At 49.5% G+C, this 17516-nt stretch overlaps 1 protein-coding gene across 1 annotated transcript in view; it reads left to right on the top strand.

Annotated features, from left to right (window-relative positions):
• LOC128831288 (interleukin-1 receptor antagonist protein-like) overlaps positions 1–17516 on the top strand; it is a 31242-nt gene extending 13726 nt beyond the window's left edge. The window contains exons 2-5 of the mRNA XM_054017607.1: positions 1147–1361; positions 3578–3757; positions 15244–15395; positions 17274–17516. Coding sequence (XP_053873582.1) covers positions 1147–1361; positions 3578–3757; positions 15244–15395; positions 17274–17483 — 757 coding nt within the window. The 3' untranslated portion in view covers positions 17484–17516. The remainder of the gene's footprint in view (positions 1–1146; positions 1362–3577; positions 3758–15243; positions 15396–17273) is intronic.

Here is a 17516-nt window from a genome sequence, read left to right as displayed (position 1 = left end):
GATTTCCTTAATTACTTGCTCCATTATCTTCCCTGGCACAGAAGTTAAACTAACTGGTCTGTAGTTACCTGGGTTGTTTTTAGTTCCCTTTTTATAGATGGGCACTATATTTGCCCTTTTCCAGTCTTCTGGAATCTCTCCCGTCTCCCATGACTTTCCAAAGATAATAGCTAGAGGCTCAGATACCTCCTCTATTAGCTCCTTGAGTATTCTAGGATGCATTTCATCAGGCCCGGGTGACTTGCAGGCATCTAACTTTTCTAAGTGATTTTTAACTTGTTCTTTTTTTATTTTATCCGCTAAACCTACCCCCTTCCCATTAGCATTCACTATGTTAGGCATTCCTTCAGACTTCTCGGTGAAGACCGAAACAAAGAAGTCATTAAGCATCTCTGCCATTTCCAAGTTTCCTGTTACTGTTTCTCCCTCTTCACTAAGCAGTGGGCCTACCCTGTCTTTGGTCTTCCTCTTGCTTCTAATGTATTGATAAAAAGTCTTCTTGTTTCCTTTTATTCCCGTAGCTAGTTTGAGCTCATTTTGTGCCTTTGCCTTTCTAATCTTGCCCCTGCATTCCTGTGTTGTTTGCCTATATTCATCCTTTGTAATCTGTCCTAGTTTCCATTTTTTTATATGACTCCTTTTTATTTTTTAGATCGTGCAAGATCTCGTGGTTAAGCCAAGGTGGTCTTTTGCCACATTTTCTATCTTTCCTAACCAGCGGCCAGTTATATCATACATACATTTATAAACGTCCCCCCATAAAGCCTTATGGGGTACGCTGTCACACTCACAATGGTCCCTTCTGGTCTTGGATTCTATGAAAGGGTTAACCGGGGTAGCCAGTTAGCTTTGCAGTGATCACAGTCATCCTGGTCCCCTGGTGGCAGAGGTTAAGGTGCTCTGCTGGCCCATCTCTGGGACAGTCTCAGCCCTGCAGGCTGTTGCGGATGAAGGTCGGTTGTCCCTGTGGATATCAAAGGCAAGGAAGGCTCTAAATAGTGGATCAGACTGGGAGGCTTGGGGCATGTCTAGATTAAATTTAGTTGGAGCTCACATAGGCAGCGGAATGAGCGCACACACAAGAGAAGTGAGGGGATGTGTCTTGTTTTCTAGCTGTTCAAATCACTCCTTCATTGCCCCACAAAGCTCCTTCTATGGCTCCAGCCCTTGTCCCTTCCCCAGGAATCGTTCTCTGCCGGAGTTGGACAGCCATTGGAAGGCCATTGACGAAGTCGACTCAGTGGCTTTAAGGTGGGCTGCAGAGGTGCCTCAAGGGGAGACAAGAAGGGGGATGAACCGGCTTGCCAAATCGTTCACGGACATTGACTTTATGAGGATGCTGAACAGTGCCCTGGTGGAAGGTACGGATATAGACTGCTTCCTTTTCTGCGCGCTGTTTGAGTAGAGATAATCTGTGCACTCCCAGGCCTCAGAGAAGCTTCGATCTAAACTCAGACTCCACTGATTTTGTTACTGACCGAAGAAGTGTGGAATTCTGCAGCTCTTGTGCTATGGGTAACCAGGGGGAGGGCCTGATTCTCTCCTCAAACCTATTTTACACCGATGCAAACTCCATGGACTTCAGTCAAGCTGCTCCTAGATTCCTACCGGGCTAAGTGGGATAAGAATTGGGCCTCCCAAGTTTGAAACCTGGGGCCCCTGCAGCAGATACAAGTGCCTCTTGCCAGATGTAAACTCTGAATCTGGCAGTTGCTGTCCGTGTGACTCTGTGATCTTGGTCCTCATACATTCAGGGGCGGAATAACTTTTTGTGGGCCCGGCGCCAAACATATTTGTGGGCCCCCAGGGGGCAAGGTGCCGGGGGGCAGGCTGGTCAGTCTCCAGAGTGAAGGGCGGGCTGGGGGCAATAAGGCACAGCGCGGCGGGAGCAGCCCCACTCTGCGCAGCCCAGCAGGAGGGCACTGTTTACAAACCTGCAGCTGTCAGACACACACTGGCCTGCCCAGCCCTGTGCTGCCAGCCCCTTGAGGGTGGGTCCGCACCACACCACCCTCCTGCCCAGTGCCCCACCCTTATGCCCAGTGCCCCATCGCCCAGAGACCTCCACCCCATATCTCTATGCCCAGCCCCCACTCCTCCCAGAGACCTCCTGTACTGGCCTCCCACCGCAACTGCATAGTACCCTACACACCACACCGCTCGCCCAGCACCCCCCGCCCAGAGACCTCCCCACTGCCCACCAACTTCCTCACTGTCCCACCATCACAGCGGCACAGCACCCCATATTCCTGAGGGGATTCTGCACCAAAAAATTAAAAATTCTGTGCACAATATTTTAAAATTCTGCAAATTTTATTTGTAAATAAATAAATGTGGATGCTCCAACATGGCAGTGGGGAGCACAGGCCACTGGTTGCATGGAGGTGGGAGATCACTCTGCAGCCTCCCCCCACTCCACCCTGGGACAGGGACTCGGCAGTGAGGCGGCACCCGACCCTGACACAGTGCAAGGGCTGGGCCTGCACCAGAAACACCCTGGGGCTCTGCCCCCCTGTGCCAGGCACACCAGGTGTGGGTGAGCAGGCTCAGCCCGGCAGCAGGATCCAAGTGCAGAGGGACTTAGTGTGGGGGGGGGATCCAGGTGGGGGTAAGAGAGTTCTCTGTGGGGCAGTCTGGGTGTGGGTGGCTCAGTGGGAGATCTGGATGCATAGAAGCTCATTGCGGGGTTCCAGGTGCAGGGGCAATGGGACTCTGCAGGGGATCCAGGTGAAGGTGTTTGGGGCTCAGCAGGGTCTAGATGCAGGAGAGGTGGGGTTCATTTGGGTGGGGGTCCAGGTGCAGGTGGTTGGGACTCAGTGGGGAGGGTGTCTGGGGGGGCTCATCAGGAAGGTACAGCTGCAGGGGAGGTGGGGCTTGTCAGGGTGAGGGTTCAATGGGCCTGCTTAACAGGGGAGCCCCAGCTTCTGCCAAGGGGATGCCACATGCTGGGCTCCAGCTTCGCTCCTGCCCCCACTTCCCCCATCCCCTTCTCATCCCCTTTGTCCCCACTGCCTCTTTCCCCCAACCCCCGCTTCCCCCAGCCCCCTTCTCTTCCCCATCCCATGCCCCTTCCCCACCGCTCCATCTCCTCCCCACCCTACCCCCTTCCTTTCCCCCGCCCCTGCTTCCCACCACTCCCACTTCCCTCCATCCCCTTCTCTTCCCCATCCCATGCCCCTTCCTCACCGGTCCATCTCCTCCCCAGGTTTGGGGACCAGCGGGGAAACCACCCCTCAGCACGATCTGGTGGAGTGGAGCGGGTTGGGGCCGGGTCGCTCCACTTCCTGCCGCCAGGTGATTGCAGAGTGGTCCCGACCCTGCACTCATAGGACGGCAGGAAGTGGAGTGACCCAACCCCAGCCCGCTCTGCTCTGCTCCCCTGGCTCCCGGACTTTGGGGGAGGGGGAAACCGCCCCCCAGCACTCACCAGCGGTGGGAAGTGGAGCGACCTCGCCCAAGCTTTCCTGGCCGGCTCTGCTGGCCGGGGGATCTGGCTGGCCGGGGCCCCTTCTGACTCTGGGCCCAGCGCCATGGTAAACCCGGTACTGCCAACGGGTTTGATGTTTGATGTTTTCAGATCCCGTATCCTTCAGCAACAACTCCTTCACGCATGCAGAGACCTTCATCTACAAATACACCCGCTCCAAGCTGTACACAGTCCAAGATGAGGAACACAAGAGTTTTGTCCTGTGGCGTCACACCGGCCAGGCCCAGCTGATGGCGGTGCATTTACAAGGCCCCAATAGCAGTGAAGCAGGTCAATTACAAAATAGTTCTTTCCTCTGGGCCCCCCCCAGTTTATCTCCTCTTGCTCAGTTACCTGCTGATATACGTGTGAGGTTCTGGGGATCACTCAGACCAGCGAGGGAGTCAGTCACCGCCTGCCTGGGTAATTTTGGGGGCCTTAATGCTGGCTGCTATGGGTGAGAAGTCTGACACCAGTAGCTGGCCTGCAAGCACAAGCCTAGTTACTCACTTCCACCAGCCTACTTACTCCTTGCGGGGTGACCTCAGCAACCCCTTCTGATCCCAAGTTTCCCCACATCCATCTCCCTGAGTTCTTAAATACAGGCACTTGGACTTTTCCACTCTGGTTCATCAACCAGTGAAAACTTGCCCCCAATTATCAGTTCACTCTGGGACACCCACACTCCACACAGTTTGGACACCAGAGACCTGCCTGGGGTAGAAATAAACAAACAGCTTATGGAATAGAAAAATCATAGCTTTCTAGATGGAATAGTGCGGAAAAGCAAACACAGACAAGTTACACAGAAAACAAACGTAAAGACGCAGTCTCGGGCTTTATACTTCTACATTGGCTCAATTCCCTTTTCTAATCCAAGTTACCTGGTGCCTCTGAACATTTTCACAGTGTGCCCTCTGTCCTAGAAAGGATACAGTGTTTCGTGGACAGCACCCCACTTAAATGTTAGCCCTCCCTTTCGGGATAAAAAACCTCAAACCCAAGCCTGTTTATAAAAAGGGCATGTCTACACTACAATCTTAAGTCAACCTATGTTACCTTCAGTTGTGGTGGCTGATATCCACACTACCTTCCTTCTGTTGGTGGTGTTCATCCTCACCAGGAGCACTTTCACTGACTGAAAAGGGGCAATGGGGGAGGGGTTGAGATCCAGAGCTGTCAGCTCCATGCAGCTCCCCACTGGGAGCCCAGCTGCTCCCTGGGTTTCTTGCCTCCCTGCTCCCAGCCGGGAACTGGGGGGTAGTTGCTCAGGGCTTCTCGCCTCCAGTGGGGAGATCTGCATCCAGAGTCCAGTTGGCTGCCATGCTCCTGGCGGGGAGCCGAGAGCCCAGTGCTCAGCAGGGCTCCCAGTGGGGAGCCTGGCCGGCAGCCCAAACCGGGACCCTAGGTGGCAGCCTGGCTTGGAGCAGAGACCCAGCAGTGGGAGCCAGGAGCAGGGCTTTCTTGTCAATTTCATGGCTCCAAGCCCATGTAAGGAACACAGTGTCTACACAGACACTGCGTCGCACTAACGACACCGACATAAGCCCTACACCTCTCGGCAGCTTATGTGGACCTAATTATGTCAGTGTCTTCAAGACAGCCTTAAATTGGCTGTTGGTCGTCTTGTCAATTTCACAGCAGGAGCCCTGAAACTGACAAGGAAGTGGGGCAGCTAGAACCCAGTTGCTCTAGTAGGACCATGTGACGTTCCCCTGGTGTTATCTGGACCGATGATCTGCTAGGTCACCCCAATCCTTGACTCTGGGAGCCAGCCTTACCCTGCTCTGCTGTGAGACCCCCACTCCTGGGCTGTTCACACACAGCCTCTGGCATGTAAGCTGTTCCCAGCTACTTGCAACCGAATGACACTAGTCAATATCTCCGGTTCCAGACACAACCCCTAGGAACTTCCGTCTTGCAGTGCCCAGTTATGCCCGCTGGACGCTGCAAGCTTATATGAGTTCGTCAATTTAACAAAGAAATTGATCTGTACCAGGCTTGTTATCCCAAGGGGAGTCTCTGACATGCTTCAAACCAAACGCACTGCTTCCGGTAGAATAAACAAACAGATTTATTAACTATAAAGGTAGATTTAAGTGATTTTTAAGTCAAAGCACAAGAAGTCAGATTTGGTCAAATGAAATAAAAGCAAAACTCATTCTAAGCTGATCTTAACATTTTCTGTGCCCTTACGAACTTAGATGCTTCTCACCACAGGCTGGCTGGTTGCCCTTCAGCCAGGCTCTCCCCTTTGATCAGCGCTTCAGTCGCTTTGTGTGGTGTCTGTACATGTAGGTGGAAGAGAGAGAGCATGGAAAACATCTCTCCCTTTTATCATGTTCTTTCTTCCCTCTTGGCTTTGCCCCCCACCCCCCGCCCCCTTCAGAGTCAGGTGAGCATTACCTCATTGTAGTCCCAAACTAACCAAAGGAAGGTGTGGGGGGGTGACTCACTTGAGAGTCCAACAGATCCTTTGTTGCTGCCTAGGCCAGTGTCCTTTGTTCCTGTGAGGCTGGGCTGGGTTTGTCCCATCCATGCCCTGATGAGGTCTGAACTGCTCTCTGCTCTTGGAGAGTTTTGCCTGGGCTGTTTTTAAGCCATGAGGACACATTTTCAGCCTCATAACTAGATACATGAAATTACAACCTATAACATTACTATAACAACAACAGTTACTACAACATTACTATAACAATAATGCTCCATCTCCACCCTCTGACAAACTGAGGCTAGGGACACTATTCCTTACCCATCCTTGCTAATAGCCATTAATGGACTTAACCTCCATGAATTTATCCAGTTCTCTTTTAAACCCTGTTATAGTCCTAGCCTTCACAACCTCCTCAGGCATGGAGTTCCACAGGTTGACTCTGCACTGTGTGAAGAAGAACTTCCTTTTATTTGTTTTAAACCTGCTGCCCATTAATTTCATTTGGTGGCCTCTAGTTCTTATATTATGGGAACAAGTAAATAACTTTTCCTTATTCACTTTCTCCACACCACTCATGATTTTATATACCTCTATCATATCCCCCCTTAGTCTCCTCTTTTCCAAGCTGAAAAGTCCTAGCCTCTAATCTCTCCTCATATGGGACCCATTCCAAACCCCTAATTATTTTAGTTGCCCTTCTTTGAACCTTTTCTAATGCCAGTATATCTTTTTTGAGATTTGAAGACCACATCTGTACGCAGTATTCGAGATGTGGGCGTACCATTGATTTATAGAAGGGCAATAAGATATTCTCCGTCTTATTCTCTATCCCTTTTTTAATGATGCCTAACATCCTGTTTGCTTTTTTGACTGCCGCTGCACACTGCGTGGACGTCTTCAGAGAACTATCCACGATGACTCCAAGATCTCTTTCTTGATTAGTTGTAGCTAAATTAGCCCCCATCATATTGTATGTATAGTTGGGGTTATTTTTTCCAATGTGCATTACTTTACATTTATCCACATTAAATTTCATTTGCCATTTTGTTGCCCAATCACTTAGTTTTGGGAGATCTTTTTGAAGTTCTTCACAGTCTGCTTTGGTCTTAACTATCTTGAGCACTTTAGTATCATCTGCAAACTTTGCCACCTCACTGTTTACCCCTTTCTCCAGATCATTTATGAATAAGTTGAATAGCATTGGTCCTAGGACTGACCCTTGGGGAACACCACTAGTTACCCCTCTTCATTCTGAAAATTTACCATTTATTCCTATCCTTTGTTCCCTGTCTTTTAACCAGTTCTAAATCCATGAAAGGATCTTCCCTCTTATCCCATGACAACTTAATTTACTTAAGAGCCTTTGGTGAGAAACCTTGTCAAAGGCTTTCTGGAAATCTAAGTACACTATGTCCACTGGATTCCCCCTTGTCCACATGTTTGTTGACCCCTTCAAAGAACTCTAATAGATTAGTAAGACATGATTTCCCTTTACAGAAACCATGTTGACTTTTGCCCAACACTATATGTTCTTCTATGTGTCTGACAATTTTATTCTTTACTATTGTTTCAACTAATTTGCCCGGTACTGACGTTAGACTTACCGGTCTGTAATTGCTGAGATCACCTATAGAGCCCTTTTTAAATATTGGCATTACATTAGCTATCTTCCAGTCATTGGGTACAGAAGCCGATTTAAAGGACAGGTTACAAACCATAGTTAATAGTTCCGCAATTTCACATTTGAGTTCTTTCAGAACTCTTGGGTGAATGCCATCTGGTCCCGGTGACTTGTTAATGTTAAATTTATCAATTAATTCCAAAACCTCCTGTAATGACACTTCAATCTGTGACAATTCCTCAGATTTGTCACCTACAAAGGATGGCTCAGGTTTGGGAATCTCCCTAACATCCTCAGCCATGAAGACTGAAGCAAAGAATTAATTTAGTTTCTCTGCAATGACTTTATCGTCTTTAAGTGCTCCTTTTGTATCTCAATCATCCAGGAGCCCCACTGGTTGTTTAACAGGCTTCCTGCTTCTGATGTACTTAAAAAACATTTTGTTATTACCTTTTGAATTTTTGGCTAGCTGTTCTTCAAACTCCTTTTTGGCTTTTCTTATTACATTTTTTACACTTAATTTGGCAGTGTTTATGCTCCTTTCTATTTACCTCACTAAGATTTGACTTCCACTTTTGAAAAGATACCTTTTTATCTCTCTCTGCTTCTTTTACATGGTTGTTAAGACACGGTGGCTCTTTTTTAGTTCTTTTACTGTGATTTTTAATTTGGGGTATACATTTAAGTTGGGCTTCTATTATGGTGTCTTTGAAAAGTGTCCATGCAGAAAAGGACCTAAGGGTCACAGTGGATGAGAAGCTGGATATGAGTGAACAGTGTGCTCTTGTTGCCAAGAAGGCTAACGGCATTTTGGGCTGTATAAGTAGGGGCATTGCCAGCAGATCAAGGGACATGATCGTTCCCCTCTATTCGACACTGGTGAGGCCTCATCTGGAGTCCTGTGTCCAGTTTTGGGCCCCACACTACAAGAAGGATGTGGAAAAATTGGAAAGAGTGCAGCGGAGGGCAACAAAAATGATTAGGGGGCTGGAGCACATGACTTATGAGGAGAGGCTGAGGGAACTGGAATTGTTTAGTCTCCAGAAGAGAAGAATGAGGGGGGATTTAATAGCAGCCTTCAACTATCTGAAGGGGGGTTCCAAAGAGGATGGAGCTCGGCTGTTCTCAGTGGTGGCAGATGACAGAACAAGGAGCAATGGTCTCAAGTTGCAGTGGGGGAGGTCTAGGTTGGATATTAGGAAACACTATTTCACTAGGAGGGTGGTAAAGCACTGGAATGGGTTACCTGTGGAGGTGGAGTCTCCTTCCTTGGAGGTTTTTAAGGTCAGGCTTGACAACGCCCTGGCTGGGATGATTTAGTTGGGTGTTGGTCCTGCTTTGAGCAGGGGGTTGGACTAGATGACCTCTTGAGGTCCCTTCCAACCCTGATATTCTATGATTCTATGTTTCTATGATTCTTACATACAATGCAACTCCTCCACCTTTCCTCCCATGCCTGTCCTTCCTGAAGAGTTTATATCCATCCATGACAGTGCTCCAGTCATGTGAGTTATCCCACCAAGTTTCTGTTATTCCAATCACATCATAGTTCCTTCACTGTGCCAGGACTTCCAATTCTTCCTGCTTGTTTCCCAGGCTTCTTGCATTCATGTACATGCACCTCAGATAACTAGTCGATTGCCCTGCTTTCTCAGTATGAATCAGGAGGCTTCCTGTCCTGTACGCTCCTCCTTGTGTTTCCTCCCGGTATCCCTCTTCCCCCCTTACCTCAGGGCCACCATCACCCGGCGAACCTAGTTTAAAGCCCTCCTCACTAGCTCTTCCTTCTCTTTGTTAGGTGGATCCCACAATCACTTTATAAGGATGAACATGGGGTGCAGGGTGTTCCCACGAGGTACAGAACATCACAGACCCTGCTTCCTGAAATTGACATGGCTGCCTGGCTCCCAGTGGGAGCAAGTGCAGGGATGGAGAGGGAAGAGGGCAGGAGCCCAGGAGCCTGTAGGTCAGCCAGGCTCCTGGCAGGGAGCTGCCAGTGGAGCTGAGAGACCATGCTTTCAGCTCCTCACACTGCCCCTCTTCAGCTGGTGGAAGAGCTCCTGGTGAGGACGCACACCCCTGACCCAAGGAGGGTAGTGTGCTGGCTGTAAATCAACCTAATATAGGTCAACTTAAGTTTCTAATATAGACATGCCCTAAGCTGCCTTACGCTGACCTAACTGTGTAATGCAGCCCAGTCTTTTCTCTTTCCCCCGCATTTTTTCTCTTCCTTCTGGCATGACTCATGGTTATTCAGCGTGAAATAACTGCTTTCTCAGTTTTCCAAGACTGAGGGAATGTTTTCACTAGCAACATTAAAGCGCTGCCATGGCAGCGCATGGGTATGTAATCGCAGCACCAGCCATTTCTCTCCCAGCGCTGTAAAAAAAACACCCACACGAGGGGAGTTGCCCCCAGCGCTGGTGCATGGTCTACACTGGCACTTTACAGTGCTGAAACTTGCAGCGCTCAGGGGGGTGTTTTTTCACCCCCCTGAGCGAGAAAGTTGCAGCGCTGTAAAATGGCAGTGTAGACAAGGCCTGGGGACTACAGGCCAGTCAGTCTCACCTCAAGGAATCAATTCTGAAGCACTTAGAGGAGAGGAAAGTGATCAGGAACAGTCAGCATGGATTCACCAAGGGCAAGTCATGCCTGACTTATCTCCTCCTAGAAGGCAATTAGGTTACTGGCTCTGTGGATGAGGGGAAAGCAGTGGACGTGTTATTCCTTGACTTTAGCAAAGCTTTTGATACGGTCTCCCACAGTATTCTTGCCGGTAACTTAAAGAAGTATGGGCTGGATGAATGGACTATAAGGTGGATAGAAAGCTGGCTAGATCGTCGGGCTCAACGGGTAGTGATCAATGGCTCCATGTCTAGTTGGCAGCCGGTATCAAGCGGAGTGCCCCAAGGGTCGGTCCTGGGGCCGGTTTTGTTCAATATCTTCATTAATGATCTGGAGGATGGCATGGACTGCACTCTCAGCAAGTTTTCAGATGATGCTAAAGCTGGAGGGTAGGGATAGGATACAGAGGGACCTAGACAAATTAGAGGATTGGGCCAAAAGAAACCTGATGAGGTTCAACAAGGACAAGTGCAGAGTCCTGCACTTAGGACGGAAGAATCCCATGCACTGCTACAGACTAGGGACCGAATGGCTAGGCAGAAGTGCTGCTGAAAAGGACCTAGGGGTTACAGTGGACGAGAAGCTGGATATGAGTCAACAGTGTGCCCTTGTGGCCAAGAAGGCTAACGGCACATTGGGCTGCATTAGTAGGAGCATTGCCAGCAGATCAAGGGAAGTGATTATTCCCCACTATTCGGCATTGGTGAGGCCACATCTGGAGTATTGTGTCCAGTTTTGGTCCCCCCACTACAAGAAGGATGTGGACAAATAGGAGAGAGTCCAGCGGAGGTCAACGAAAATGATTAGGGGGCTGGGGCACATGACTTATGAGGAGAGGCTGAGGGAACTGGGATTGTTTAGTCTGCAGAAGAGAAGAGTGAGGGGGCATTTGATAGCTGCTTTCAACTACCTGAAAGGGGGTTCCAAAGAGGATGGATCTAGACTGTTCTCAGTGGTACCAGATGACAGAACAAGGAGTAATGATCTCAAGTTGCAGTGGGGGAGGTTTAGGTTGGATATTAGGAAAAACTTTTTCACTAGGAGGGTGGTGAAGCACAGGAATGAGTCCCCTAGAGAGGTGGTGGAATCTCCTTCCTTAGAGGTTTTTAAGGTCAGGCTTGACAAAGCCCTGGCTGGGATGATTTAGTTGGGAATTGGTCCTGCTTTGAGCAGGGAGTTGGACTAGATGACCTCCTGAGGTCCCTTCCAACCCTATGATTCTATGATTTTCTTTTCGGCTTCAATGACTTTCCATTTACTTTAATGGCCCATCATTGTGTCTTCCTGGCTGGACAATGGATGGGTACTTGATATTGGTTTTGTGTAAACAACTAGCCGGGGGGGGGGGGGGTGCCCTGCCAGGAGCGGCGCCAGGGTTTTTGCCGCTCTAGGCGGCAGCACTCCTCCTCTGAGCATTCAGCGGCAGGGGTCCTTCTGCTCCGCGTCTTCAGGGCACTTCGGTGGCGGTTCCCAGAGTAAGCGAAGGACCCACCACCGAATTTCCGCTGAAGACCCGGAGCGGAAGGAGCCCCCCACCGCTGAATTTCCGCCAAGGACGGCAAAATGCCGCCCCCCAAATCGTACCGCCCTAGGCGACCACCTAGGGTGGCCTAATGGAAGCGCCGGCCCTGTGCCCTGCCCTGCTTGATTGCTTCACTGCCTGGGGTGAGGTGATGCTGTAGCTGCACCACAGTTACATTCACAGCCATAACCTGGCTATAGATCTCTTAATGACCACCAAGTTAGGAACATTACAGGCTTTCATAAAAGATCTTGCTTGACATATATTTACACACAATGTCATTGCACACAACCAGTTGATTCAATTGCTTATTCTTTAGGGTTCAGCCCTCTTGTTCTCCCATTGGGGTATGTGACAAGGTGTACATACCCCATGCTGGACCAGAAGGGGTTAAAGGGCAATACTGGGCCCAGAGCACGGGCCGACTGGAGAGGAAACGTACAAGGGCGCAACCTAGCTCAGAAGGGGGAGGCTGGGGAGGAAGATGGACCTACTCTGAGGGTACCAAAGAAGCCACCCATGAGAGAGACAACTGCACGCTGAGCCCATTGGGGCTGAAGCTTTAGTTATCTTTCCTTTTCTTTTGCTATCCTATATTGGACTTGGAGGTGTGGAGGAGATGGAAGTGACCCAGTCAGGCAGCTCCAAGGGCACTCCAGAGTTCTGGACATTGTTGTCTCTCATGGGGCTCTGGGAGTGGGAGGGCCTGGGCTCCCCTGCCAACTGCATTTGGTGCATAAATCTCATTTCTACCCCCGCCAAGAAAGGGGAGGGTGAGGACGTTGAAAACCCTGAAGTGAAGCCACATCCACAGTAAGGAACTGGACTGAAACCCCTTCCTGCTGGGAGGTTTGAGACTGGAAACTGGGTGTGCTACCCACTAGGCCACCTAGTCTTCTGGGGACTCTGTTACATCTGGTGGAGAATGCAGGCACACTAGGCACTGATGGTAGGCCAGAGAAAGAGGGAGATAAAAACCGAAAACCAGAGGTTTTTGAGAAACTGCTGAAGTGGGCTTTCCTGAACCATCAGCAGCAGGTGACCCAGCAGTGGGAGGAGCAGCTGATTAAGGAAATGGTAGAAGCACAGCAGTGGCTCATCCAGCAGATGGCGACACTCCTACAGCCATGGAGTCTAACCATGGGAGCGGGAGCTGCTGACCCAGTACCAGCCATCCCAGTAAAGCTGACAACAATGGGTCCCAGAGACAACCCAGAGGCATTCCTTGCCACATTCGAGAGCCCGATGCCTCAAGGGAAATTGGGCCAACCTATTGGCCTACTACTTGACAGCATGCTGGGCCAGGCAGCATACTGGGGCCTCAGTGCGGCAGCTGCACAGGACTACACTCATGTCAAGGCAGCCATCCTAGACACCCTTAACATCTCACCTGAAACCTACCAGTAGCAGTTCTGCAGCGAGAAATTCCCAGCCAAAGCCGGACCCCGGACTGTCGCCCATAATCTGAAGGATCTTGGCTGGCGCTGGCTCCAGCCCAAGGGATGCCTAGGAGTTCAGGTAGCAGGGAAGAGCGTCATGCAGCAGTTCACCCAAGTTCAGTGGCCCCATTTCGAACTGGTAGAGGAAGGGGGGTATCGGGTATTGAAAGATCCCAAGATGGGGGAGGTAAGAATGCAGCTCTGAGGGACAAGGAAATTTCAAAGAGGGGTGCTTCAGCTGGCCATGCAGCACCATGTGGGGGTCATTGGGGTGGGAGAAGACTCGTAACAGAGTGACCATGAGGTTCTTCTGGCTGGGCGTCCATCCAGAGGTGTGGGACTATTATGCATCATTCCCTGAGTGCCAGTGGACAGGTCAGAAAAAGGTTCCCCCCAGTACCACTACCCATTGTAGGGTACCCTCTGATTTGGGGGGCCCATTAGAGAAATCTGCAGTGGAGCACAAATATAGCCTTGTAATTTTAGACTATGCTACCAGCTACCCTGAGGCCATTCCCATTCCCAGCAATGGTGGCTGTCAATGCTAATGAACTCACAGAAGTATTTGCCCAAGTGGGGCTCCCCAGAGAAATCCTAAGAGAGCAAGGGAGAACTTCACCTCCAAATTGATGAAGGAGCAATGCATGATGTGCCGGGTCTCAAAGCCGGGCCTGGGAGGCCCAGACAGCTGCTGCATCCTGGCCTCCACCCAGAGTCTACTGAACCCACGTGGGCCAAGGAGCTACTAGGGCTATAACCTCAGCCAAGACTCCACCCATGGGAGCCCTGATTGGAGGCTCGGCTGGCTCCACCATTTGGTCCAACCATGCTAAGCCAGAAGGAAGCACAGGAAGCTTGTCTGAGAAACAAGGTGGTTTCCTGTTGTGGCTACATTGGACACTGCTTGTGCCTTTCTCCTGCACTGCTCCTGGCTCCTACCTTTGCTCCTGCCTTATGTCAACCTAACTGTGTAGTGTAGACCAGGCCTTAGGTTGACCTAATTATGTCAGTGTCTACACTACAGCCTTGATCCCGCCGATGTAAGTGCCCTACTACACCGACATAACTCCACCTCCACGAGAGGCGTAGGGCTTATGTTGGTGTCGTTAGGGCGACGCAGTGTCTGTGTAGACACTGTGTTCCTTACATGGGCTCCGAGCCGTGAAATTGACAAGAAAGCCCTGCTCCTGGCTCCCCAGCCGGGCTGCTGCACACTCGATCCTCACCTATCCTCCAGTTCCTGCCCTCACACCTCGCCTCCAATCCTCGGTGACCAGTCCTGGCTCTGGCCTCTGACTTCTGACATTTGGTATCTGACCCCGGCTCTGACCCTCAACTTCGATGTCCAGTTCTGACTCAGGCTTGACCCCCTGGTTTTGATAACTGGCAGTTGACTCTGGTGCCCTTGGCTTTATTCCCCAGCCTGTGTGGCTGCTCTGCCCACCGAACCTGACTCCTGCTCTGACTCCTAGGCCAGACAGCCTATATCCCAGTCCATAACAACCTGGTGCTCAGACACCTCCTGGTTGCTGCACAGCTGCTCTCTGATCAGCTTCTATCTGAGCAGCAGTCTCCTGTGGGAAAGTAAGGTCTGGCTGGACAAGGGTCATTCACAGCCCTGATTAATCTTCAGAGTAGGTCCATCCTGTGTACTGAATGAGGCAAGACTCCTGTGGAAAAAATAGTATGTGATCCGGTAATTAAAGCCTGTCATAATGGATATGGGCACAGGGGTCGAATTAAGATTGCAACAGGCATTCTGGCATTTCCTACCTTTGGAGTGCTTGACTTTGCCACCTCTAATGTTCTTTTAATGTCACTTTCTGCACGTAATTATTAAGATCTGATTTTCCAACCCCTATTTCTTGGGAGTATTTTGTCTTCAGGCACAGTCCCACTGAAGTGGATGGCATTACTCAGATGAGTAAAAGTGCACAACTGAATCTCTGATGTGCAGTTATTTTTAAAAGAGCCATCAATGTCACCGATAAAGTGATATGGCAGCTATTGTGCATGGATTTCAGGTTCCTCACTCACTATTTATAAGTGATGGTGCTTCCCAGATCTTCACAGACAGACGGGCTGCCTTTTTTATTGTAATTGAGTCTGGATTTCCTCTTGCTTTTCTCTTCCTAGTGAAATTAAACCTGGATTTATATCGCTCCCCACACATCTCCCCAAAGCGCATCAGTCCTGTTGCTATGAACATTGTGGAAAGCAACGCTTCGGAAAACAATCTGTATCTGTGCTGTGTGAAGGATAAAGGCAGCCCTGTGCTGCAGCTGGAGGTGAGTGGGATTAGCAGACCTTTAGCATCATCACAAACTCCACAGTGACTGAAATTCAATCCACATCTCTGGTTTTTATTGATACCTTTACATGGGAGTCACTGTTTTCCCCCCGATACGGTTTATGATTACTATTATCATTTAGTGCTATCACAGTAGCACCTTGATTCTTCATTCAAGATCAAGGCCCTGTTGTGGTAGGCACTGTGCAGTCACGTAATAAGAAGGTTCCTTCCTCAAAGATTTTATCATCTAAATACAGAAGACAAAGAGTGGAAGGAGAAGCAGAGATAAGAAGTGACTTGCCCAGGAACCCAGGTCTCCTGAATCCCAGGCCATCGCACCACACTAATTCATTAGATCATGTTGTCTCTTGTGCCTTTGGGGTATGTCTATACTGCAGCTGGCAGCGAGCCTCCTTGTGTGAGTAGACAGACTTGCCCAAGCAGGGTTTGAGCTACTCCGCTAAAAAAGGGAGCTCGGGCCTCCAAACCCAGCTGCCCCCCTGGTTCTGAGCCCAGGTGGCTGTGGATTGCCACGGGCACACAGGGACGAAAGAAAATGCAGGCCTGTTATTTACCAGGCTGCACGTGGCAATAGACTATATTGGTAAGGGATGCAAGGAGAGTATGGGTCACGATGCAAACTGCAGACACACACACACACACAAACAACTAAAATTAATCAATTTAAAGTTTTATTGGGGATAATTACAAGGGGTAAGGGAGCAGTGTTTGATTAGATAATAGAGTTAATGAAACTTAAAACACACAATGACTAAAATATCTACTAACAATATTTATAAACAAAGATGCAGCATTTAGTAATAACTGATACTTACAAATACAAACCAACACATAACGACCGGCAAACGTAGACACTCTGTTTGAAACACGTGAGCTGAGAGAGAGGCTTCAAGGTGATGAGGCTCGATTACGGGTGTACACGGGATACACAGGATTCGTTTTTCTTTCTCCTCTCCCTGCCTGCACATGGCAGGCAGGCCCATAAAGTACCAACTATGACATCATAGAAGTGTCATAGGTGACGGGGCCCAAAACCTGTTTGTGTTCGTTTCTGATTGGCACAAGCAAAGTGTACACCAAGTAGGGGAGCAGGTGCCTCAAAGTCTGGCTTCGCCCCCAAAAGGTGAGGAAATGCATATTGTTTTAGAATGCATGGAACACTGAATGACATAAGAAGAGGCCAGGGCAATACCGGTATGGGCAAGTTTTACAGGATGCAGACAGGAACTCATCTCAACAGTGGCTAGCCCAAGTCTCTGAGGTGCTGCCATGTCCACACAGTTATTTTTAAAGTGGTAGTTTGAGCAGAGCTAGTGCAAGCCTGTCTACCGTACTGGTGGGCTTGCTCCCAGCTGCAGTGAAAACGTATCGTTAGTGATCAAGGATTAAAACTGCAGCCATGCTTTTGCAGCTTCCATGTAGTTATTGTCTACCATTGGGCCTGATCCCTATTACATTGAAATCCCATTCAATAGGAGCAGGAATAGGTTCCTTGTTTGGTGGACAGTCTTTCTCAGGTGTATGGAACACCTGTGGTGTCTGGGCCAGATTCTCCTGTCTGTGTGCACCAGGTGTTTTCACTACCATCAGAGGGCCAGCATTTCACACCCACTTTTCACTGGTATAAATGACAGCCCAAAGTGGAAGGCAGGGGAGAGTCAAGCTCAGTGCTTCCTTGGAGCAAATTCTGCTCAGGGATAGATACCCACATAACAGTTGCACAGGCACAAATGAGAGTGGACACTAGCTCTGTGTCCTAATTAGAAGCCCCTTCTCATATTCATCCCATTGCAGGATGGAAGCCTTCCAAAGAGCATCCCTGTTTCTAACTGGCCTCTCTTATTTCTCACAGAAGGTGAAGGGGCCTATGAAAGACATCAGGACCGAGGATCAGAAGCGTTTCATCTTTTTCAAGACCATTTCTGGTTCCACTTGCAGCTTTGAATCAGCTGCCCATCCAGGCTGGTTCCTCAGCACCTCAAAACTGAACGACAAACCTGTCAGGATGGTGAATCAAACCGGAGAGCGGGCCATCACTGATTTTTATTTCATTGAAATCTAATCCCTAGCCAGCAGTTACTGGTTTAGAACTAAA

This window comes from Malaclemys terrapin, chromosome 2, assembly GCF_027887155.1.
Source record: "Malaclemys terrapin pileata isolate rMalTer1 chromosome 2, rMalTer1.hap1, whole genome shotgun sequence".
Lineage (NCBI taxonomy): Eukaryota > Metazoa > Chordata > Testudines > Emydidae > Malaclemys > Malaclemys terrapin.
Note: the sequence above shows the minus strand (reverse complement) of the source record. Positions and strands in the feature narration are given on the sequence as shown.